Raw genomic sequence first — 23,892 nt, 5'->3', positions numbered from 1 at the left:
GTGACAAACCAAATCTCCTAAAACTCCTAATGAAATATAGCTGCTGTTTTGCCTTCGTTATAGCTGCATCGATATGTTGGGACCAAGTTAGATCCTCAGAGTTAATGACACCCAGGAACTTGAAACTGCTTACTCTATGAGGATTGGTTTGTGATCACTAGTCCTCCCCTCTCTGATGTCCACAGCCAGATCTTTGGTCTAACTGATGTTGAGTGCAAAGCTGTAGCTGTGATACCACTCGACTCACTGGTATATCTCGCTCCTGTACGCCCTCTCATCTCCATCTGAGAGATTGCGAGCAATGGTTCTATCATCAGCAAATTTATATGAAGTGCTCTGGTTCCATCTCCATCCCAGCCAATCTTGTGAGATGGAAGTGCAAGCCCACTTGAAACCCCTTGTTTGTGTGGATGCTGCATGATTTGTTACCCTGGTACAAATCAGTACCACAAAATAACAGACAGTACACAGCAGACAATTAAACGATTTAGCTTTATAATTCTTATTTTGACTAAAGGGTTAGTAAAGAAAAAACAAAAAAAGGAAAAGGCCCATTTTAATGAAGCAATCTAATGTGCTCAAATTGGAGCTCACAGTTTTCCCTTCACTGATCCTCCTTTGATCCCCCCCCGGGCTTCGTCAAATCATGGCTCCACTCCTGCTTGAGTCCTACAACCACTTCTCTCCAGCGTCTTTGCACTTCGTCTCCTGCTGAGCAAAAGACCCAGTTCACACCAGTGTCCGGCACACAACACAAAAAACACACCCCTTTCATTGGATGGCTCACATTCCAAAGCAGCTGTTATCTTTAACCATAACCAAGCACTGCTTCTACAGAAAAGCCATCATGTTAACAGTGAAATCATTCCCAGGATGTTACTTATAGATGGCATGTGTGCTATGCTTAGTCACATAGTCATGGGTCTACAGAGAGTGGAGCAGTGGACTAAGCACTCATCTTTGCGATGCGTCAGTGTTGATCGGCAGTGAGGAGGAGTTATTAATGCCTATCCATACAGATTGTGGTATTCCGGTTAGGAAGTTGAGGATCCAATTGCAGAGAGAGTTATAGAGACCCCAGGATCTGTAGCTTATTGATCAGTACCATTAGAATAAATAGTGTTAAACACTGAGCATAGTCAGTGAACAGTATCCTGACATAGATGTTTGTATTGTCCAGATGATCTAAGGCCATGTGAAGATCCATTGAGATAGCATCTGCTGTAGACCTGTTGTGGTGATAGGCAAATTGCAGTGGGTCCAGTCCTTGCTGAGGCAGGAGTTGATTCTAGCCATGAACAATCTCTCAAAGCATTTCATCACAATAGGTGTGAGTGCTATTGATGATAGTCATTAAGACAGCTCACACTGCTCTTCTTGGGCACTGGTATAAATGTTGTCCTTTTGAAGCAGGTGGGAACTTTCGACCATAGCAAAGAGAGGTTGAAAATTGTCTTGAATACACCCGTCAGGTGGTTGGCACAAGTTTTCAGAGCTTTACCAGGTACTCCATCAGGACCTGTCACGTTATGAGGGTTCACCTTCCTGAGTGTGGTGAATCTGTGGAATTCATTACCACAGGCAGCAATGGAGGCCAAGTCTTTAAGGCAGAGGTTGATAGATTCTTGATTAGTTCAGGCTTGAAGGAAAAGTGGATCAGCCATGATGAAATGGCGGAGCAGACTCAATGGGCCAAATGGCCTAATTCTGCTCCTATATCTTATGGTCATATGGAAATATAGTATTAAGTAACTACAAATACAAGTAATACTGTATGGAATAAGTTTGGAGAGCAATATGAATTAGAGAATAATTTATTCAGTAAGTTCCAAATGACCGTTTCAATGATTCAAATAAATTGTGCCTTTCGATTGTCCTGACTACACTGCAGTGAAATCCATGCATAAGAATTTTGAAATAGATGTATTTGTTGATTAAATGCTAGTCCAGATCATCAAGCATATATTACTTTGGATGGAGGTCATGAAGAATAGGAAATGAAAAGATTTGCACAAATTTGAAAGTAGCAAAAGCATGCTTCTATGCCAGGTGGACTGAGAGCAGGTAGACACATGCAGTGTTGTAAAGATGGAACAAGGTATTTGTTTGGTCGAAGAAGACATGTTTAGAAGGTTAATTCATAGAATAACAAGGCACCCAGACTGTTTGCAATCTAGTTCATTTTGAGGTGGAGTTAATCCTGAGAGATGAGAGATTGGTCTATAAGACTACGTCAGTGACAGTGACACCCCTCGTGCTAATAGATTGAATGTCTTCTACGCAAAGATTGCTGCACTGAATGATGTGCCAATACGGAATGCCTCCCTACCTCCTGAGGAGTGGTCACTCTGGTTGGCCACAACTAATGTGTTGGCAACTATAATCAAGGTCAACCCCCACAAAGCTGGGCAGCCAGCCAACATACCTGCTCAGGTGCTGAGAGATTGTGCAGCCCAGCTAGCAGATATTCCCACAAATATCTTCAACATCTCTCTGAAAGGATCCACCATCCCTGCCATCATCATTCCAGTGCCCAAGAGGTTGTCAGTAGCCTGCATTAATGACTACCATCCAGTAGCATAGACCTCAATAATAATGAAGCGCTTTGAGCAGCTAGTCATGAACTGTATTAAATCCTGCCCTCATTGGACCCCCTACTAGTTTGCATATCACCCAAATAGGTCCACCCAGATGAAATAGCCTCTGCCATCTACTCAGTCCTGTCCCATCTAGAGAATAGCATCTCCTCTGTCAGAATGTTGTTCATTGACGTAAGTTCAGCTTTAATACAATCAGTTGTCAGAAGCTGGTTGATAAGCTATCTCAGCACATTCTTCTTTAACTGGGTCTTGGAGTTGTTAATGGGGAGACCTCAGACAGTTCGTGATGGCAGGAACATCTCCAGCTTCATTATACTGAGCACTAGGGATCCCAGGGCTGCATGCTGATCCTGCTGTTGTTCACACTCTTGATGCGTGACTGTAATACTAGATCCAGCTGTAATCGCATCATTAAATTTTCTGATGACACCTCATTTACAACAATGATGAGTTGGCTTAGAGAGAGGAGTTAGAGTGGCTTGTGGACTGGGACTGGTGCAAACACAACAACTTGAGACTACTCTCAGGATGAGGCTTTTCATTCCAGGATGAAGGAGATGTCTTACTTTTTTAAACAAAGGGGCTTCCCTTCTTCCACCATCAACTCTGCCCTCAAGCGCATCTCTCCCATTTCCCGCACATCTGCCCTCACCCCATCCGCCCACCACCCCACTCGGGATAGGGTTCCCCTTGTCCTCACCTACCACCCCACCAGCCTCCAGGTCCAACGTATAATTCTCTGTAACTTACGCCACCTCCAACGGGATCCCACTACCAAGCATATCTTTCCCTCTCCTCCTTTTTCTGCTTTCCGCAGGGATCGCTCCCTTGTCCACTTGTCCCCCCCATCCCTTCCCACTGATCTCCCTCCTGGCACTTATACTTGTAAGCGGAACAAATGCTACACCTGCCCTTACACTTCCTCCCTCACCACCATTCAGGGCCCCAGCAGTCCTTCCAGGTGAGGCGACACTTCACCTGTGAGTCGGCTGGTGTGGTATACTGCGTCCGGTGCTCCCGGTGTGGCCTTTTATATATTGGTGAGACCTGACACAGACTGGGAGACCGTTTCGCTGAACACCTATGCTCGGTCCACCAGAGAAAGCAGGATCTCCCAGTGGCCACACATTTTAATTCCAAGTCCCATTCCTATTCCGATAAGTCTATCCATGGCCTCCTTCACTGTCGAAATGAATCCAACTCGGGTTGGAGGAACAACACCTTATATACCGGCTGGGCAGCCTCCAACCTGATGATATGAACATTGACTTCTCTAACTTCCATTAATGCCCCTCACCCCTTCTTACCCCATCCCTGACATACTTAGTTGTTTACCTGTTCTCCATCTCCCTCTGATGCTTCCCCCCCTCCCCCTTTCTTTCTCCTGAGGCCTCCCGTCCCCTGATCCTTTCCCTTCTCCAGCTCTGTATCACTTTCGCCAATCACCTTTCCAGCTCTTTGCTTCATCCCACCCCCTCTGGTCTTCTCCTGTCATTTCGCATTTCCCCCTCCCCCCACTACTTTCAAATCTCATACTATCTTTCCTTTCGGTTAATCCTGACGAAGGGTCTCGGCCCGAAACGTCGACAGCGGTTCTCCCTGTAGTTGCTGCCTGGCCTGCTGTGTTCCACCAGCATTTTGTGTGTGTTGTTTGAATTTACAGCATCTACAGATTTCCTCATGTTTGAACTTGAGACTTAATGTGGACAGTACTAAAGAGATGATTGTCAACTTCAAGAAGGCACAGGCTGACCACACCCTACTGCACATCAACGGTTCCTTTGTCAAGAGATTCAGGAGCACCAAGTGTCTTTGAGTGCACATTGCGGAAGATCTCACCTGGTCCTTCAACACTACCTCTTTGGTCAAGAAAGCACAGCAACACTACCACTTCCTGAGTAGATTGAGGTGGCCGAGGCTCCCCACCCCCATTCTAACCACATTCTTCCAGAACATCATTGGGAGTGTCCTGACTAGATGTATCACCATCTGGTGCGGGAATTGCCAGACATCTGACTACAAAATCCTGTAATGGATTGTGAGGACTATTGAGAGAATCATTTGGGTATCTTTCCCTCCCTTGTCCCTCATTCAAGATGTGTACCAGAAGTGCTGCGTTCACAAGAGTCCTCAGCACTGTCAAGGGCCCCTCCCATCTGTCCCACAATCTCTTTGACCTCCTACCATCGGGCAGAAGGTACTGCAGTACAAGAACAAGGACTGTTAGGGTGGGTAACAGCTTCTTCCCCTAGGCTGTGAGATTTATGAACACCCTGCTACAACCCAGTATACACTATTTATGGCAGTTCCTGTAAATATACTGTTGTATATTTAACTATATGTCATATATACACTTTATATCAATGTGTACATCTACAGAATTTTAAAAAAATCTGTTAATACTAATGTGTTAATCTCTTATGTGCTGTGCGTGATATGCATGCTGTGTTTTGCACCTAGGTCCTGGAGGAACATTGTTTCATTTAACTGTATACATATGGACAGTTAAATGATAATAAACTTGAACTTGAAGCCAATGAATTTGGTATTCCTGCATTTAATTTAGAAAACTGCCTCATCTCAGTCTGGGTATCAGGCAACAGTGGCAGTATTAGGTCAACAGGTGTTTTGATGATGGAGAGTTACGTCATTATCAAGAATTAGCATGTAGAAATTAGGGGATGTCAAGAATATAAATTGTTCATTGATAGAGATCAGAAGCTAAGCTCAGGGTTGACTAGTATGCTCAGGTTGCAAGTTGTCTCATCAGTCACTATTAAAAAGCTTGCAATTAATTACTAACAAAGCCTCACTATGAATTGTTGTTAATGCAAATGATACATTTCACTGTGTGTTTCAATATACTTGTGAATAATAAGTGAATCTGAATTGTAAATATTTTGGTGACATAGCTACGAACATGAATTAAATATCTTTGCAAATGTAAAAAATGTAAAGATATTTGCAAACTGGCAAATTGAAAAATAAAGTAAAACTATCTTATGGATATAATTTTTTTGTCAAGAGTCACAATCTGAAGCAATGAATTGCTGAAAATTCATTTTTGCAGTCAAACTGCAGAGACCTGTCGGTCAAATTATGCTATTACTGCAAGTAACAAATTTCCATTTCAGATCTGGGCCACCATCTTTTGCTGTACCAGTTCACAAGTGATACATTAGTAGCCAATTAAAATTATCAGTATTTAACATGAGCAAACTGAACAATCCATACTCTCACCTTGGATGTAAGCAATTACTTTCCTTTTACACGAGGTGGCGCTGCAGGAAAATTTGAAAGAAAATTACGTACCATACAAATAAACACTCAGTATGAACCTATTCTCTGTGCCTTGTTAATTGTAAGGGAAATATTTTAAAACAATTTTTTTAAACTATGGATCTATTGCTTTATTGAAATAAGACCATTATTGAATCCCAGACATCTTGCCTTTTCAAAGATTAGATTTATTTGTCACATGTGCATTGAAGCATATAGTGAAATGCATCATTTGTGTCAACAATCAACACAGTCTGAATGTTCTGGGGACAACCCACAAGTGTGGCCATGCTTCAGCACCAACATTGTTTATCTGCAACTTACAAACCAATACGTCTTTGGAATGTGGGAGGAAACAGGAATACCTAGAGGAGACCCCAGGGTTACAAGGACAATGTACAAGCTCCTTACAGGCAGCAGCAGGAATTGAACCTCGGTTGCTGGCACTACAAAGCATTATGCTAACTGCTACCCACCATAATACCCAGGTTTCCTAATGCAGTTGTGTTGCAATACACTGTGGGGTGAATGTCACTCTTGGTCTTCTGTTGAAGCATAAGCATTTCCTTCAGAGAAGCATGGTATTTTTGCCATTTCTTGCTGGTGTCATCTCTTTTCACTTTGTTCATTCTTTAAATAGAGACAGACACAAGAGACTGCAGATTCTGTAATCTGGAGCAAAAAACAAGTGTGTGTGTGTGTGTGTGTGTGTGTGTCTGTCTGTCTGTCTGTACGCGTGTGCATTGCTGGACCTTTACACATGGTGTAGGCCCAAGCTATTGACTGTCCATTTTCCTCTGCAGACTGCCTGACCCACAGAGTTCCTCTGGCAGATTTGATAGATTTTTTAATTAACAAACCAGCTTTGCTCCTTTAAACCCCATTAATTTTCCCATTAACATCTATTCTGTTTCTCCATTACCTTTGCCTGCTTGTCTCGTCTCCCTTCATCTTTATTCCCTATTTCACTTTGTTTCCCTCTCTTCACCCTTCTCTCTCTGTCTCTTTTCTCCACTCCCTTTAACATTTATCAACTTCTTACTATCCTCGACCCTTCCTCTGCAGGAGAGTATGAAATAGAAAAACAGCCTGTACTTCCTTTTTTTTTGTTTTAACTATTCAGGTCCAACGGTCCTCACTATCCTGAATGCAGTGAAGGTTAACAATCTTGATTTTTCATGTGCAAGCTGAAGGGGCAGTGTAACACCATGGAATCTGGTCAGCTGAATGGATTTTAACTCTATAGTTAAAATACAAAGTATTGGAGATGGACTTCAGTCTGGATGAAAATTCTGTCTGGTGCATTAACCCTTCAGTAATGAATTGGGCTACCTAAAATTCAGTATCAAATTTTCTTGTTAATTTTCCGTCTTGTCTCATTTCCATGCTTCACTTCAACTTAAAGTCATTGGCAGAAGTATGTGTCCAGCATTAACACCTAAAATCTCAACCTTGAATGCCAGCCAGGCTGCCATTTGACAATGGCAGACATTACAATTGACTATAATTGTCTGCTCACAGATCTTAATCTGTTTGCTTTTATCGTGTCTTGCTGTACACATAGCTGAACAAAGCCCAGTCTGATTTTTCGCACTACATTCTTCCAAATCTATTTACAGTTTCCTCAATGCCAATCCAGCAAGCATCAGTTAAGACAAGTTTATTTAAAATTCATGGCATGAGCTTTTCTTACATGGAATATTGATTATAACAGTTTGGATGTTGGCTGTCTGAACTTGCAGAGGAATTTGATAAGGTTCCATACAAGAAATTCTAAACGGAAAAGTAGCTATTCAGGATTGAGGTTCACCTCCTCATGTTGATTACAAATTAGATAGCAACCAAGATATATTACAGGACAAAATAAATTTTCTCTAATCAGGTTTTAGGAGGAGATGATCCCTAATGACATGTTTCTCAGTTTTTTTTGTCGTCTATAAGTAACAGCTTCACCAATTGGAAGTACAAGCTGGATACTGAGTCCTGAGGAAGGGTCTTGGCCTGAAATATTGACTGTGTACTCTTTTCCTTACATGCTGCTTGGTCTGTTGGCATTGCTTTGGACTTATATAGGAATGCAAAGAATTTAAAGTTAGTTCCAAGGTACTCATTGAGCATTCAGCAAATTAGTGATTGTAGAAGGAGGGAGGGAGGGTGGAAATAGGATTTTTGTAGAGCAGAGGAGAAAAGAAAAGAGCAGGGCTAACGGGGGCACAAAGAGAAAGTGAGCCAAGAGACAGCATGCAGGAGAAGGACTATACGTCTGAAAGGAAAACCGATATAGAAGAGCATAGAAAGGAGGGGTGGGCACTCACACTCTTTGAAAGATTTAATTGTGATAATTACCTCAGTTGGGGAGGCAGCGTTTTCCCCTTCAAAATGCAAAGCAAGGTCTTGGAAGACTCAGACATTAGGAAAGTTTAAATGCAGTGAGCATTCATACATTATCATTTGCCAAACAGCAATCTTTTTGTTTTTTTTATAGATTCAACATTGACCCAGGATCTGAATAAGGATGCAACAAAAGCACAGAGACCAAGCCAAGATGTGCAGAGGCTTGCAGATGAAGTATACAATTCTGAAAGTGACATCAGTAGTTCTGGTAGCAGTGAAGAATTGCAGCTGAAGGAATATCTCGATGACACTTATAACTTCATTCAATCTCCTAAAACAGCTGTAAGTGATGATCTGGAAAAGACCAATGAGGCACCTTTTACCAAAGATGAAAGCACTTCAGTTTCAATAAAGCAACACAGTGTGCCTTCCTTAACTCAGCCATCAGTATCAGACTGTGGCAGTTCTGCAAATGCTGATCTTCACGGAGAACTATGTGGGTCCGCAGCACAGTCTCTGAATGATGAGTAAGTATTGTCCTGTCAGATACAGTATACAAAATAATACAAATTTTATCTATACATATATTTTTAAAAAATACCTACATTTAATTGAGTTCAATTCAAGATGTTTTTAAAAATATAGTTATTTAAAGAAGGAGACGGGGTACATCAATGAATGCAGTTGTTCTCCACTGGTTCTTCTTTGGTTAAGACTACTGCAACGTTAACTCCTCCCCTCCGCTTTCTTTGTGCTGCCTGCATCAGAGCAGCGCATAAATGAAAAGCCTTACTTGGGCAAGGTGGTTTTAAAAAAATCTATTCTAGGTTAGCTGGTGTACAAAGAGTATACCAATGACCCAATCAATTCTGGGAATGAAGCAAAGTGTCAATTTAATTTGCCATTGCAGTCAAAGCTGTTATATATGACATTCAGATGAAATTGTCAGCCAAGGTTTCAAACAAGTACAACCGTGGAAGAACTAGCTTTCTTATTGGAACCCCAGTGCAAGTTTTCCAAATATTGCTGTGGATGGGTAGGGTAAACTTCCACCAATTATTTGTTTTCATTCTGCATGATAAATAGAAGATAGAAAGCATTTCGATTCTAAATTGGTAACCTAAGACTGGCAACAATACTAGTTGGTATTGATAGCATAAAATATATTTATGGAATTCAAATTTATTTTCATATAATGTTTGAGCTGGCACTGTAACTTGATTAGCACCTCATCAGATGGTAAGTTTGTTCTTCAGTTTAGGAAGATATTGCCACATCACTCTGCACTACCCAGTTATTTTATCTACAGGTTATATACTTGTTAACTATCATTTCCCATCATTTCAAAAAATGTAATGCTACTATTTTTTGTAATGTCCCCATTTATATCCTTTTTTAATAAAGCATCGTGTGGGACGGGTATAATTCTTATCCATCAAGGTCGTCAAAGTTGGTAGCAGATCAAAAGTAAAAGACATGACCCATTTACCTGTAGAAACTCGTTACTGACTAGTAATAACTAAATGGCATATTTAATTGACACATTATTATTAACTATTCTTTCATATGATCACCGTTTCAAAGTGTATTTATTATCAAAGTATGTATGCAGTATACAACCCTGAGATTCATCTTCCCACAGACAGCCCTGAAACAAAGGAACATCATGGAAACTGTGCAAAGAAAACATCAAACATCCAATGTGCTAAAAAGGAGCAAATCTCACGAACAGCAAAATAAAAAGCAAAAACCACAGAGTCATTGAAGCAGTCTAGGAAGGTTGAGTTTAGTTCAGTTCATTTTACTGCTGTGTTGTTTGTTGCCTGCAGGCTGCAGAGCCAGTCCGCCTTGATCAGAATCATACAAAATAGCAACAATAAAAAGGAATAACTAGAAATACATATAATACGAAATGTAGAGTCTAAACCACAAACCGTGTTGGCAATGGGGAGAATGGCGTCATGCCATGGGGAAATTAGCATGCAGAGTAATTTCCTTTTCAATTAATAAATTTTTCTTAAATTTGATTATTTGAATATGATGGAAAGATGAAGTAACTCAAATTTGCATATTCCATTGATATTCACGCATACCTGTTATTGGATAGCTATCAAATGTATAAATCCTGACTATTTTTATTATTCTGCATTCTCTACCTTACTCCTCAGTTTATACTGTATGTACCTGTTCACTCAACTAGCTCACAGAACAAAACTAATGGCTTGGTCAGACCCCAGATGGAGCACTTATCCACTGAATCATGGAGGTGATTACTCGCACAAATGGTAGTGTAATTTGTTTGAAATTGACATGCGGTTCTCAATAGAAAGTGAGTGATGAAGGGGTTGCTTTATCTATCAGTCACTCATTGTGTAGAAATCATCAGCAAAGCCAGTGCTTTTTACTATCTCTAAAAGCCTTGAGACATTTCTGGTTGTAACTACCTAGAGCCAATGATGAAAGTACTCCCACAGTACTATTTAAGATGGGAATTAGACTCAGTTACAATGGAGAATCTTCCAAGTCAGGAGGTTTGGTGGGTAAACTCCAGGTAGCGGTATTCGCATAAACTACTCTCCTTGATTTCAGGGGTAAAAAGTTTGGGAGCTGGTGTTGAAGTACCCTTGACAAAGAACTACAGTGCATTTTGTAAATAATACACACTGCAGGAGCTATACACTGTGGTGGTGGAAATGAATGTAGGAGATGGTATAGCAACCAAGGAGGAATGGCATTAAACTTCTTAAATTTGTTGGAGGTGTCTTCATCTGGCAGGCAGTGGGTATTCCATTATGCTGCTGATGTCATGTAGATGGTGTCAGAAGATGAGCCAATAATTTACTGTTATTATTAAAATTATGAAAATGTTGTATGCACAGTTGTGAAGTATTTTGTTCTTGATTTAAGAAGAACATTATGGTTTATTTAATATGGAACAGATTCAGCCTGCTTGATTTGGTCATAAGGGTTCTACTGAAATGGTGATGAAGCCAGTGGGCAAATTGTCTACTCTGTATTTCTTAAATAAAGGGTACCAACTAGGGCGTTAACACTGGGAATTCCATCTTCTACTATTTCATATAGTTGCACACAGGCAGAATTCAAAGTAAATTTATTATTTAAGTATGTATATGTTACCATGTACTATGTTGAGATGCATTTTCTTGCAGGCATACAGGGAATACAAACACAATAGAATTTTCTGAAAAACTTTACATAAGCAGACAAAAAGTGACAGCCAATGTGCAAAAGAAGATAAATTACAAATAAAAATGAAACTGGGAGCATGAGCTGTGAAGAGCCCTTGAAAATGAGTTGTAGAATCAGTTCAGAGTAGTGCTGATTAAAGTTATCAGTGCTGGTTCAAGAAACTGATGGTTGTAGGGTAATAATGGTTTCTGAACCATAGAGTATGGGGCCTAAGGTTTCCATGCCTCCTGCCCAATGGTGACAGTAAGAAAAAGGCATGGTCTAACTAGTGTGAGTCTTTGCTGATGGATACTGTCTTCTTGAGGCAGCACTCCATGTAACTATACTCAGTGGTACTTGGCCTTTGATGAAGTGGGCTCTATCCACCACTTTCTGTAGCTTTTTCCATTCATGGGCATTAGTGTTTCTATACCAGGCTGTGATGTAAACAGTTAGGTTACCCTCCTAAGTATGCATTTAAAGAAATTTGTCAAAGTTTTTGGTTACATGCTGAATCTACACAAACTTTTAAGAAACTGGAGGTGATGTTGTGCCTTACTTTGATAATACTTACGTGGTTATCCTCCAATATGTTAATGCCAAGAAATTTAAAGCTACTGCCATTCTCCACCTCCACTTTTTTTTAATGAGGACTTCCTTATGGACCTAAGGCTTCTTCCTCCTGCAGTCAATAATTAGCTATGTGATTTTGTTGGCGACAAGTGAGACATTGCTGTGGTACCACTCAACCAAATTTTCATTCTCTCTACTATATGTTGATCAACAAGTGGTGTCATCAACAAAATTAAATACGATTTATATTCTATCTTAAGTTGGCTTTAAGAGATCCATTTTCTACAATAAGAAAGGTAAGCAAGTTTCTTAATCAACTCTTTCTAGCACTCTTCCTCCCTTTCAAAGCAAAATGATAGCTTTTCCATTGGAGTACTTTTGTGAGTATAGTCTGTCTTTCCTTGCTCTCTGCATGACTATCTTCTTCAGCTTGATTTGCAAATTTTGAAAATCAAGGACAGTTTCAGCATTTTCAGATACAAGTAGGCTCGAGGTTTCAGGACGCAACAGCAGGGCTTTCAGGGTCTATGTCTCTTCCGCGTCTCATATTTTCCTGAGGAGCCCTCCCCACCCACTGTGCCACTTCAGTTTTCCAAATATATCTTGTAAACATGAAGGATGGTTCCTGCTGACTGCGATGGTCCTGGATCAAGTGGTGAGACCTTGAACAGCACCAGTGCCTTAAACAACATGAAAACATGACATGAGCAAACCAGAACAAGCAATGACTGCAAATCTCTTCCAGAAACTTTCGATTCACAGCAATATTCCTTTCCACTTTTTGTCAAAGCTGATAAAAACAATAAAACAAGAAAAGAAAATGAACCAACAATACTTCAGTATATTTTAATTAATTTAAAGTCTGAAACAAAGGTCACATTTTAAGTTATGTAACCTTCTTCCCAGCTCTATATAATGCACTTACTAATGAACAGTTTTATGAAGCATGTACCTTCTCGTAAATGCTGGGGTATTCCAGAAAGTTCCATCTCTGGTTTTAGCCCCTTGATTTCATTTGTAATCCGATGGCAGAGCACAGCGAAGACATTGCTGTGGACTCAGCCAGTAAGCTTGGAACTTCCTTTTTACTGAGGAAATGCTGAAATCTGCCTGCAGTTCTGTGAAGATTCCCATCCACCATGATGGGTGAAGCTTTTTAGTCAGTAGATCAACAAAATAAGTGGATGTATTGGAGGATTTGCCAACCATTAAACTTCTTAAATTTCTTTAACCAGAGTTGGGTGAATTCTTGCCACAGGCAACTGGAAGACAAGGCAAAATATATAAGGCAGAGGTTGATAGAGTCTTGATTGATCAGGGCATGATGGGATATGGGGAGATAGCAGGAGATTGGGGTTGAGAGGAAAATTGGATCAGCCATGATGAAATAGTGGAGCAGACTAGATAGGCCAAATGGCCTAAATCTGCTCCTGTACCTTATGGTCTTATTTGAGATCTATCTAAACCTGCTGACTTCTTGAACACAGATGGCATTGACTCCAAAAATGGAATGACAATTTAGATACTTTGAATAGTTTGACAGGACCTGATTTAATCTGTCAAGTTAGTTTACCTCTGGCCACCTTTTTGTTCTAGATGTTGAATGGTCTGCCTGCTAAAGGGAGAGAAAGACAACCTAAGGAAGAAGGCAGATGCTTTCTGCATTTCCACAAACCCCTAAAATCTCTCCACCATCAATCTGACAGTTTACCAAGCTTGTGAGTCAAGCACCTTTCAATCCACCTTCCCGCCAATATCCCATTAGCAGCAGTGGGGAATGTACCTGTGTGGCTTGTAACTTGACTAGAATCCTAGTTTTTCAATGTGGCTGACTTTCTGATGGTGCAAAGTTTCAGAAGTTGTAGAGTTTAATTTGCATAGTGTGCAGAAAGACCTGAACTTTCTTGCCCTTACAAAATTGTTTAGTCAGGTAAAATGCAGAGAATACATTTAGCAGCTTATTTCAATGTAAAATTCAAGAATCTCGTGTGCGCATCGGCATCTTCATTGTGTGAATGATTTCTGTCCAGCTTTGCAAACACTGACTTTGACTTTGAACTGATGCATTCGTGCTTTGCGGTATGTAATCCGCAGTTAACAGAAGGCTGTGTCACTTTGATAGAAAGAGAGAATGTAAATGCTTGAAATTTACTTACCTGTTCTTTTCCTCCAGTTCCCACCATCACCCCCAACTTTCTCAATCTTGTTTCCTTATGTTGTTTCTCTCAATTTGCCCATACTATAATGAAACTCTTGTCAGTCAATGTTAATTTGCTAAAATCGATTAACTTAAAATGTTTAATAGTTTGTAGCCAGTGTATTTCAAAGGTCCAGAGATTTAATATGATGCAGTGAAGCGTCCAATGACTTGTAAATCTAATAATGCATGTTATACAGCATTAATGGGAAAAATCTTGTGAAATTTTGCTGCCATGTTTTTAATAATAGCTAATTAGATAAAAAATGTTCACTAATGTAAAAACAAGGTATAGTTATCTATGTTTTATATAAACAAATCCAAAATATGATATAAAGTAGTCTTTATCAGGTTTGAAATTTTCTCATTAACTGGTGAAATCTTTTTTGATTTACATAAGTATGATTGATAATTACTTAACCATTCTGTTACATGTAAAATAATGGGATTCCTCTGATATTCCAGCAGTTTATTGTAATATTGTTCCGAGAAAGAAACCTAGTTTTACAAAATATATGAACATTTAATATCAAGATGTATTAACATTTATGATGTCATTTCCAGGCTTTTGTAAATGATATGCTATATATCTTCAGTTAAATATCAATGATAGTAAAAGTAAAATTAAAACAGCCCTAATGTTCTCTATTTTCCTCACAATTACTTGCTTCAAGCTGCTTCATTGTCGTCTGTCAAATGGTTCTGTAGGGCTTCAGATCCGAGTGCACCATGGCAACAGAATCTAAATATATCACTTGAAAGGTTCAATCTCCAGCATGTTTTTTTGTGTAACAGAGCCAGGGTTAGGCTTGATGCCAAGGACCAGAAATAATTTGATGACAATCCAACAATTAAACTAAATCTGAGAGATAGAGACAGAGCAGGGGTGTAGTCCTAGCTGCATTTGAGAGACTAACAATACTGCGAGCTTGATGCACACAACACATTCAGTTTGTTAAAGGTCTCTTTGAAGAGCACTGACAAATAAAGAGTATAGAAAAGAGATGACTGCTTTGAGGCCCATGGTAAAGGAAGAAAGACCAAGCTTTTGCCCAAGCTTCTTCAGCAGCATTGAAGAGGACTTAGCACAGATGGATTGTCTACTGCAGAATGTAACAGATATAATTCAAGCTGTCAGCTTAATCAGGATGTTACCAGGAAGCAACCTGATGAAGAGAAGGATCCCTTGTTTCCTGACCTCTAACCCTCAGCCCATTACAGATTGTCATAAATTCTGTTTTTTCTTTATATTGGTTTCTCTTTTTTCTTCCTCTTGTTGCCATTCTGTTTTCATGCTGCTGTTTCATTTGTTACACACAATTGCCTTCAGTGTGGACCACCCAGATTTTTCCATGAACTGGTGGCAGTGGGGGTGGAAATGATATGCTTTTAAAGATGAATGCGCAAAGTAGTATGAGAAATATTAGGATGATTTAGGGTAGTAGTAGTAGTATTAAAAAGATATAAAACTTTCTTGGAACATTATAAGGGTTGTCAGTTTTTATATCCAAAATATAAGCCTTTTACTTTGACGTGTTTAAAAATGAACACAGTATTTTATATATGGAAAAAAACTGGCACCATTGATTATGCAACTAGATGTGACAGTGTTAAAAAACTCACAGTAACCTTTTTCTAAACAATTTGGCACTCTAGGTAAAACGTGTACTGAATGCTGGATGCTGTTTGTTTATTGCGTGGACATTTGTACTTAAAACACTTTATACAGAAAATTGTCACTTAGTACTTCTGAAGCTTTTCCTTAATCTTTCATATATGACAACTGGACAGATGATAAATATGGAATGACACACATAAGGTTTACTTTTGTAAAACAATGTGAAAATAATAGTTCTTTTACGCATAAGCTTAAATCAGACAGTTAGCTTGCAGGAGACATCCGTACATTTGCACATTAATGTTAGCATTGATGATGTCTCTACTATCAGCAGCCACTCCTTATTCTCACATGCTTGACACCTTGCTTTGATTGACAGCTCTGTACACTATGGAGAGAATTTTCTGTCTAAGGTACAGCTCTAATTATAATTAGCATATTAAAAGACGAAGGAAGAAATATCTTGGTATTAATGGAGAAATGGAGAATTAATGAAAGCTAATGGCAGCAGCAAGAGTGACCATTGGAGAGAAAAAGGGAGCAGCGTAAGTCACAGAGGCCAACAGGACCAACAGTGGTTATAATAGCCAAAAAAATTAAATGGAAAGAGAAAATTCAGTGGTTGGAGAACCATTTCTGGTGGGTTGGAACAAAAGAAAATAGGAGCACATGAAGACTACACAACCCCTCAGGCATCCCCTGTCATTCAATAAGATCATGGCTGGCTGATCTGCCTCATCTCCTGTGTGAGTCCCTGCAAAGCCCTCATTTCCCAGAAGGTTGTGAAAAACAGTAATTTTTGGGGAAAGGGGCAGTGGAAAAGTGAAGAAAACTAACTGTATCATTTCTTAATGGAAAGTCAAGAGAATTTTCTGAGCAAGGAGGTATCAGCAAGGCAGGAAGAATGTTTCACACTGGAGGACACAAGCTGTGGAATGCTGGAAGTTGTACTTTGATGTAGCTGAATTCAGTTGATTTGTTAATAGGAAAATGTATTTGTGTTTCCTTTAAAAAGTCCAAAGTAATGATCACTGTTCCCTCTAAGCTGTGCAGGTGTACGGCCATGCAGTAATTGAAATGCTCCCGTGCACAAAGCCTTTGTTGCTGTGCAGCTGGAATTTTATTAACATTTGAACATTTAAAGCACCATGCAGTTTTCAGGCCGTGTAAAAATTTCCTGCTCAGTGGCTGGTCCATGCAGCTGTAAAAAAGAATAGAGGAAACGTTGATAATGATTGAAACCTATAAGAATGTTATATGTTACCCAATACCTACTGTTTATAATCTAAAAATATTGCATTTACAGTTAAAGGCTATTTTTATCCTTCTCATTTTCCCAGAAGTATGAAGTGGTGGGTGCAACATTGGAAAAACTAATACAATTCTCAATTTTATGATGAAAAATAGCTTTTCTTCATATTTTACAATAATATTTCTTAAGATTAAATGTAGCACCAAAACAATGATTAAAGTATATAGAGCTTGTTTTTTTTGTCTTTTGATGATGAGTATCAGGAAACCTCACTCTGAATGAGACCTTATATTCATGAATGAAACCTCTTCTGCATCTTTAGGTGCAGTGATATAATGGTAGATGTCTGAAAATTTATTTGACTGGAAAACATGCATAGCCTGTAGCACAGAAGTCATGTGGCACAGCATATTATCAGCACAATAGCATTAACTGATGGGACATATTAAGGCATCCATTGGACATTACAATCCTGCTTCTGGATCAGTAAAAGTTAGCTAATTATGGGGTTGGCAACCGTGGTTGGTTTTGAATGAATGACTTACTCAATGTCAGTCGTACAAACCTAGGGTCGGCTAAACCAAAGTTTCTATACTGAAACGTAGATAACGGGAAAAAAGTAATAAAAATGTAAATAGGTGTGTGTGTCTATATTAATTGGTTATACCTGTTGTGATGGTGTATTTATGTATGGGCTGTTAGTTTAAAATACAGTGCATATGATATAATTTGGAAATGTACAGTATGTGCAAAGTATAATCATAGCATCAAAATCAGAATCAGGTTTAATATCACTGACATATGTTGTTTGGCAGCAGCAGAATATTGCAATACATAATAGAAAACTAAATTATAATAAGTATATATATTATGTAAATTAAATCAAGTAATGCAAAAAAAGAGGAGAGATAAAATTAGTGAGTTAATGTACATGGGTTTATTATCCATTCAGAAATCTGATGGCAGAGGGGAAGAAGCTGTTCCTGAAGCATTGAATGTCTGTCTTCACGCTTCTGTACCTCCATACCAGATGGTGATGCAGCCAGTTAGAATGCTCACCACAGTAGATCTGTAAAATTTACAAGTGGCTTTGGTGATATAACAAGTCTGCTCAAACTCCTAATGAAATATAGCCATTGCCATGCCTTCTTTGTAATTGCCTCAACTTTTTCTGAGCTCCTGAGATGTGACACCCAGGAGCTTGAAATTGCTCACCTTTTTCACTGATGATCCCTCAGTGAGGCCTGGTGTATGTTCCCTTAACTTTCCCTTCCTCAAGCCCACAATAAACTCCTTGGCCTTACTGACATTGAATGCAACATTGTTGTTGCAACTCCACTCAACCAGCTGATCTATCTCATTCCTGTATGTCTCATCATCACCATCTGAAATTCTGTTTGTCATTACAGTTTGACTGTAATGTTTGACAATAGTTATGTCATTAGCAAATTTTTTAGTACGCTGGCCTGTGAAGGACTAAGCTTATTTATTTGATCTTTACAGAAAGGAGATAAAGATGTGTCTTATCAATAGTTACAATCTTGTTTATTTGAACCAGAATAGTTAAAGATGATGTATTTTCATCTTTGTAGTGTTTCCTTCACAAAAGGTCTGTGTACTAAGCCTGCCATTAACCACAGTGCCATAATATTTACATCTCAGAAATTATCATTCAGGAAGTTTTCATTTACAGTTTTAGATACTTGCTCATGAAGAACATTTAAGGCTAGTCGAAATTGTTATTTTCATTGTGCAAGCTCTGGTGTCTTCCACATGATAAAATATTTCTCAGATTAGCTAACATGTTAACAAAGATAACAGGTGAAAGAATTAAAGGTGTTTATCAATTAGCATGTTATATAGTTACAATCAATTATCTGCTGAATATTAAACTACTTAATATAAAATACATTTATATATATACTTTAAATATTTGTTAATATTAGGTCTGCTGTAGTACAAATGTCCTTAATCATATTGTGACTTCTTATTCCTTATAATGCCATGTTGAACTCCGTATGTTATATGAATGCAGTGCATTTCAAGAACTCATGTGTAGTACTTTTCAGCAAGCCTCTATGTATATTTATTTTCCACAGCATTCTGAGTGGTACAATTGAATGACTGTAATATTAAAATCATGACAGTATTATCTTCATTATTCATTGCTCCATTAAGCTTTATTTGGTGCTAAAATGTGTCCATTTATTATTGTTAGCTGGATACTTGAGTGAGAAGGATGTAATTTAGTTGCAGGAAAGTAATTCTTATGTTGCAGCTCAGAGATTGTGACCTTATGAATGTGAAAAAAAAACAGTTTATATTCTCATATTGCTAGCACCGGGCATGGTATAAAAAGTCTGGTACTTCATGCGCATGGAGAATTAAGCCTCAACATCACTTACAATATTTTTTGTACATGACCTCTGTAACACACCTTGAAAAAAAGTACTATTGCTTCTGTTCAGCTTTCAATTATTCATTTGTTGCTAAAGTTAGATAAGTGCTCACTTAGGATATTAACTGTACTTTAGAAATTCAAAACAACATTTATTTTTTGCATCATAAGTTCTCATTTTAAATAACATGCAATCATTTTTTCTTTTGCTTCTGGATGGATTAACAATAAGCTACAGAAATAAGCAAAAATGTAAAATATTGCCCTATTTTATTTTTGAGTAAAATAGTTATTTTTGAACAGTATTATTTACAATGCAAGTTCTAAAATTATAAAATTAATTGAGAGAAGAAATCTGAGCATGTTGGAAGTATTTCTGAAGAATGAACATCCTTATTTTTTGAACATTGATTAGTTAATTATATATAACGATGTTGCAGGTGAATTAATATTATAACTTAAGGTTTAGAAAGAAAAATGTTCTTTATTAATATATCTCCCAAGAGAAAAAGAAAACATGGGAACATTTTCTTTTTAAACAGACATCCTCTAGTAAATGAAATATTCTGTCAAACGTAGTGATTAAACCAAAAACCATTGCGCTTCAAAGGAAAATGGATGACTATTTAAAAAATAATAAAATAAGGAGCATAGGGATGACAACAGCTGTGGGGCATGAAAATAGAATATGAAAATATCTTTTCATTCACCTGGTATGGACACAATAGGCTGAATATTTTCCTTCTTTGCTGTAAAATTCTATAATGCTTAAGTTCTGATGTTTTTTTTTTACAGATAAAGCACTTCAGTGAATGATAAACCACAAATTGGCTCTGGGCATTTGTACTATTGCAGAAATGGAAGTTAGAATATATGTTTTATGGAATGCATTTCCCATAAATATTGTCTTTGAATTTTACTGAATCCTTAGTTTCAGAGTATAGATGAATAGCTGAAGGAAGACATACAACATGTATTTACCTAGAAGCTAAAGGAAAAATGGAAAATTCTCCTTGTAGCTAGCTGCAGAACAGCAGCAGAGGTGTTGAAGAAGAGGATCGAAATAAATGAGTAATTAAAAAATGACAATAAAAATGAAAGCAATTAATCTGGAAGTCTCAGTTTCCATGAGTCTTTCTTTATTCTTGCAATCTTCTATTTGTATAATTTAATCCATAAACAACTGTTTTTGAATCATTGACTTTTTTCAGGTAGCATACTTAACTTTTTGATCCATAAAAGTGTAAGTGATGTCCTGTTGTGCATATTAACAAAACTGCAATTGTCCTCATTTGAAGGAAGGTTTAAGGTTAATTACTATATTTTATGTTGCCAGTTTACCTTTTTATTACTATATATGATTGTTTGATTCAATAGCATGAATAAGTATAATCATGAACATGATTATTTTCATTATTATCTGCAGAGGGTGCCTTTTATTTGAAGGATTTTGTCACTTACTTCAGTCAATAGAAGATGCTGTTGGGGGAACAAAGACTACCTATTCAGAGCTGTATCAGACTACTGCAATAAGTAGTGAAAAACTGAAGGAAATCACAAGGTGATTATAGATCTGCTAAAATAGTAATTTAATTCCACTGTAGAGCTATAACTCATTGTTTGCTCATGTAGATTTCCCTCTTTTTTAAATACATAAAATATAATCTTTTTGCCTGTTATCTGAGTCTATGAATATAGTATCAATTGTAATGTCTTTACATTTAATATACAAGTATACAATATACCAAAGCAGAACTGCTGACATTGTTTTGTCAGTAGATGAGAAGATATTAAAATATATTTCAAAAGTGAACAAGTTAATTGGACTATTATTTTTGTTATAAGGTGACATACGCATATTTATTCATTCTAGACTCCACTAAGGAATTTTAAAAGCATAACTTACAGAAGTTGAACAAATCTTCTTTTTCGTATTTCCAAATAGTAAAGAAAAACAAACTTAAGTGTGAACAAAATGGAACACTTACCCATATGAACATCAATATTTGTTTAGTAAAACTTTTTTCAGTGTTATTTCTTCTTTCTGTGCTGTTTCAGTGTTGTTTCTGTGCTTTCTAATGGTGAAGCAAATATTAACATCATAATAATGATATATGGGAAGGACAAGAAATATGCAAACGAACAGACATATTAAGGACAGCAGTAGGCCATTTGGGCCCATGTGCCTGCTCCTGCATTCATTAATGGCTGATCTGACCCTCAACCCCACATTCTAGTAACCAATTACCACTTAATCACAAATCTATCTACCTTAAAATTTTGCAGGCACTCTATTGCTTCCACTGTTTTATGATGAGTTATAAAGAAGAACAGAGGGGAAAAAATCACTTCAATTGAATCTGAAATGGACAATCCCTTAACTTTAAACAACTTTAAGCTTCTTCTCCACATCTAACTTGACAAGACCCCTCAGGATCTTATATGCCTTAAACAAATCACCCCACCCCTTTCTCTTTTCCTCCCTTCTAAATTCTAGTGCATCCAAACTGAACTTATCCAGCCTTTCCTCCAATAGGAAAACAACCATTCCACCAGTCAAAATATTATTTCACTCAAATTTCTCTGAATTGCGTGCAGTGCTGTTACATTTTATAAATAAAGAGGCCAATGTTAATATAAAAACATCATACTCAATTTTAAGATTTGGCACAAAATATGCCCTCAGAGCATCATGTTCAATCTCACATTAAATATACATTTAGAAAAGGTGACGATGGGTGAAATGCAACTGACATAAATATCAGGATATCCACCAAAACTTAAACATAGTATCTGAAGTTCCATGCAAATATATTTTTGATGTCAATGGCCCAAGCTGTCCTTACTACATGTGTTGTTGACTATGCATTAAGATGTGGTGGTGTGTCAGGGTATGTTGTACATCCTACATGATAGGCCAAAACTCTCTGGGAATCTGCTGTGAAAAACATAGATTAAAAACCATTTGAAAATCTTTTAAACCTGCATGATTTTCAAAGTTTTCTTTAGTCATTTTTGTAAAAAGGTGATTGACTGGCAAAGAAAGATTCATCTATTTGGGTAATGAACTGTCTGTCTTTTCCGAAGCAGACTGGAAGTGGGGAAGTTTCTCTGGAGTAAAGGGGAGAGGGAAGACTCAGTAGATAATGGAGAAAGCTGGGGATGGCGTCAACCCCATTTCCACAATGACGTATGTTTTGATTGACCAGCATCAGAAAGTCATGCAATGACATACATTAGGCCAGAGTCAACATTCTTACTTAATGGATCCCCTTTTATTGTTTGTTTCTGTATTTCCAGCTTTTTTGAGGCAGGAAAGCTATATCTGCATGTGACAATCATGAAACAGTCACAGATCAGAGACCTAGTGCATGTGTGTCTTAGTCTCTGTTACAACTATTGAGCCACTTGACCAGCAAATAGATTTAAGGGACAACCTCCATGAGCAAGACTGTGGGATATCCTGTGAGCCTTTTATTGCCAGTCTTCATGAACTGCATATTTAACCAAGGATCCTACTACTCCAGGAGGTTATCCTTGTTACCTAGAAATTAAAATTGCTGTTAGTAATTATGAGCCAAGAAGGCTTTGGGCAAGTTTGATTTGTTTCTTTTTTTCATTTTTACTGCCAATTTGGAAGGGGCAAGTACTGTATTAAAATGTTTCCCTCTGTCTCCCTCACTCAACACACAACATTTTCTTTAATTTTAAGAATGTACTACTATATTTATAAAATAAAATTTGTTTCTAAAACTTAATATTAGTTATTGTTTGGAGAAATTAGCGCTTGAATAATCACACAAGACTCGGTTCCATTTCAAGCACCAAAGGTTTATTGAGTATGTATACATATATGAGATTTGCAAAATATCAGAGGCAAGTTTTTGACAGAACAAATAGAAAAAATTATATTCTTGTTTTTTCTAGTTCTTCCCAGTTTCTTACAAATGCATGATATTAACAATCATGTATTTTACCAAAATAAGGCGTCAGTTTAACGATCTAATTGACGGATGATAAACAGCTTTCTGTTGTCCCATAATGCTTACTGGACACCCTCTTCACTGTCTTTGAATCAGAACAATGGGTTAGTACTCAGTACTGGTAATCAGAGACTCAACTAGTTAGTTCTGCCTATGAGACCACAGAAGGAGAATGTTGCCCAATACCTCAATATCTAGTCAGTTCTTTATTTTGTAATGTAGCATATTAATTTTCTTCATTTTATAAAATATTGTCTGATTTACATGCCTAATTTTATTATTCTATTTTCAATGTGTCAATTTCAAACATCATAATCCGCAGTTCCTCGTACACTTACTCTCATTTTACCACAATCAAAAGTATGTGAATAATTTTCAGCCGGTATTTCGCACCTAAGTTATATTCTATCTGGATTTTGTGTGATGGATGATTAGACTTTTGGACAATCAACTTTTGTCTCAGAATTAT

General features: G+C 37.8%; 1 protein-coding gene across 3 annotated transcripts in view; it reads left to right on the top strand.

The window, feature by feature from the left end:
* Positions 1–23,892, top strand: part of kiz (kizuna centrosomal protein) — a 209,202-nt gene that overhangs the window by 110,773 nt on the left and 74,537 nt on the right. For all 3 annotated transcript variants that reach the window (XR_009515170.1, XM_059986274.1, XM_059986275.1), the window contains exons 6-7: positions 8,365–8,740; positions 20,867–21,001. Coding sequence is in view for 2 of the 3 variants with exons in the window: in XM_059986274.1 (XP_059842257.1) it covers positions 8,365–8,740; positions 20,867–21,001 (511 nt within the window). In the remaining variant the exon portion in view is untranslated. The remainder of the gene's footprint in view (positions 1–8,364; positions 8,741–20,866; positions 21,002–23,892) is intronic.

The sequence above is a fragment of the Hypanus sabinus genome, chromosome 12 (assembly GCF_030144855.1).
Source record: "Hypanus sabinus isolate sHypSab1 chromosome 12, sHypSab1.hap1, whole genome shotgun sequence".
In the NCBI taxonomy this organism is placed as follows: Eukaryota; Metazoa; Chordata; class Chondrichthyes; order Myliobatiformes; family Dasyatidae; genus Hypanus; species Hypanus sabinus.
This window is presented reverse-complemented; position numbering and strand designations above follow the sequence as displayed.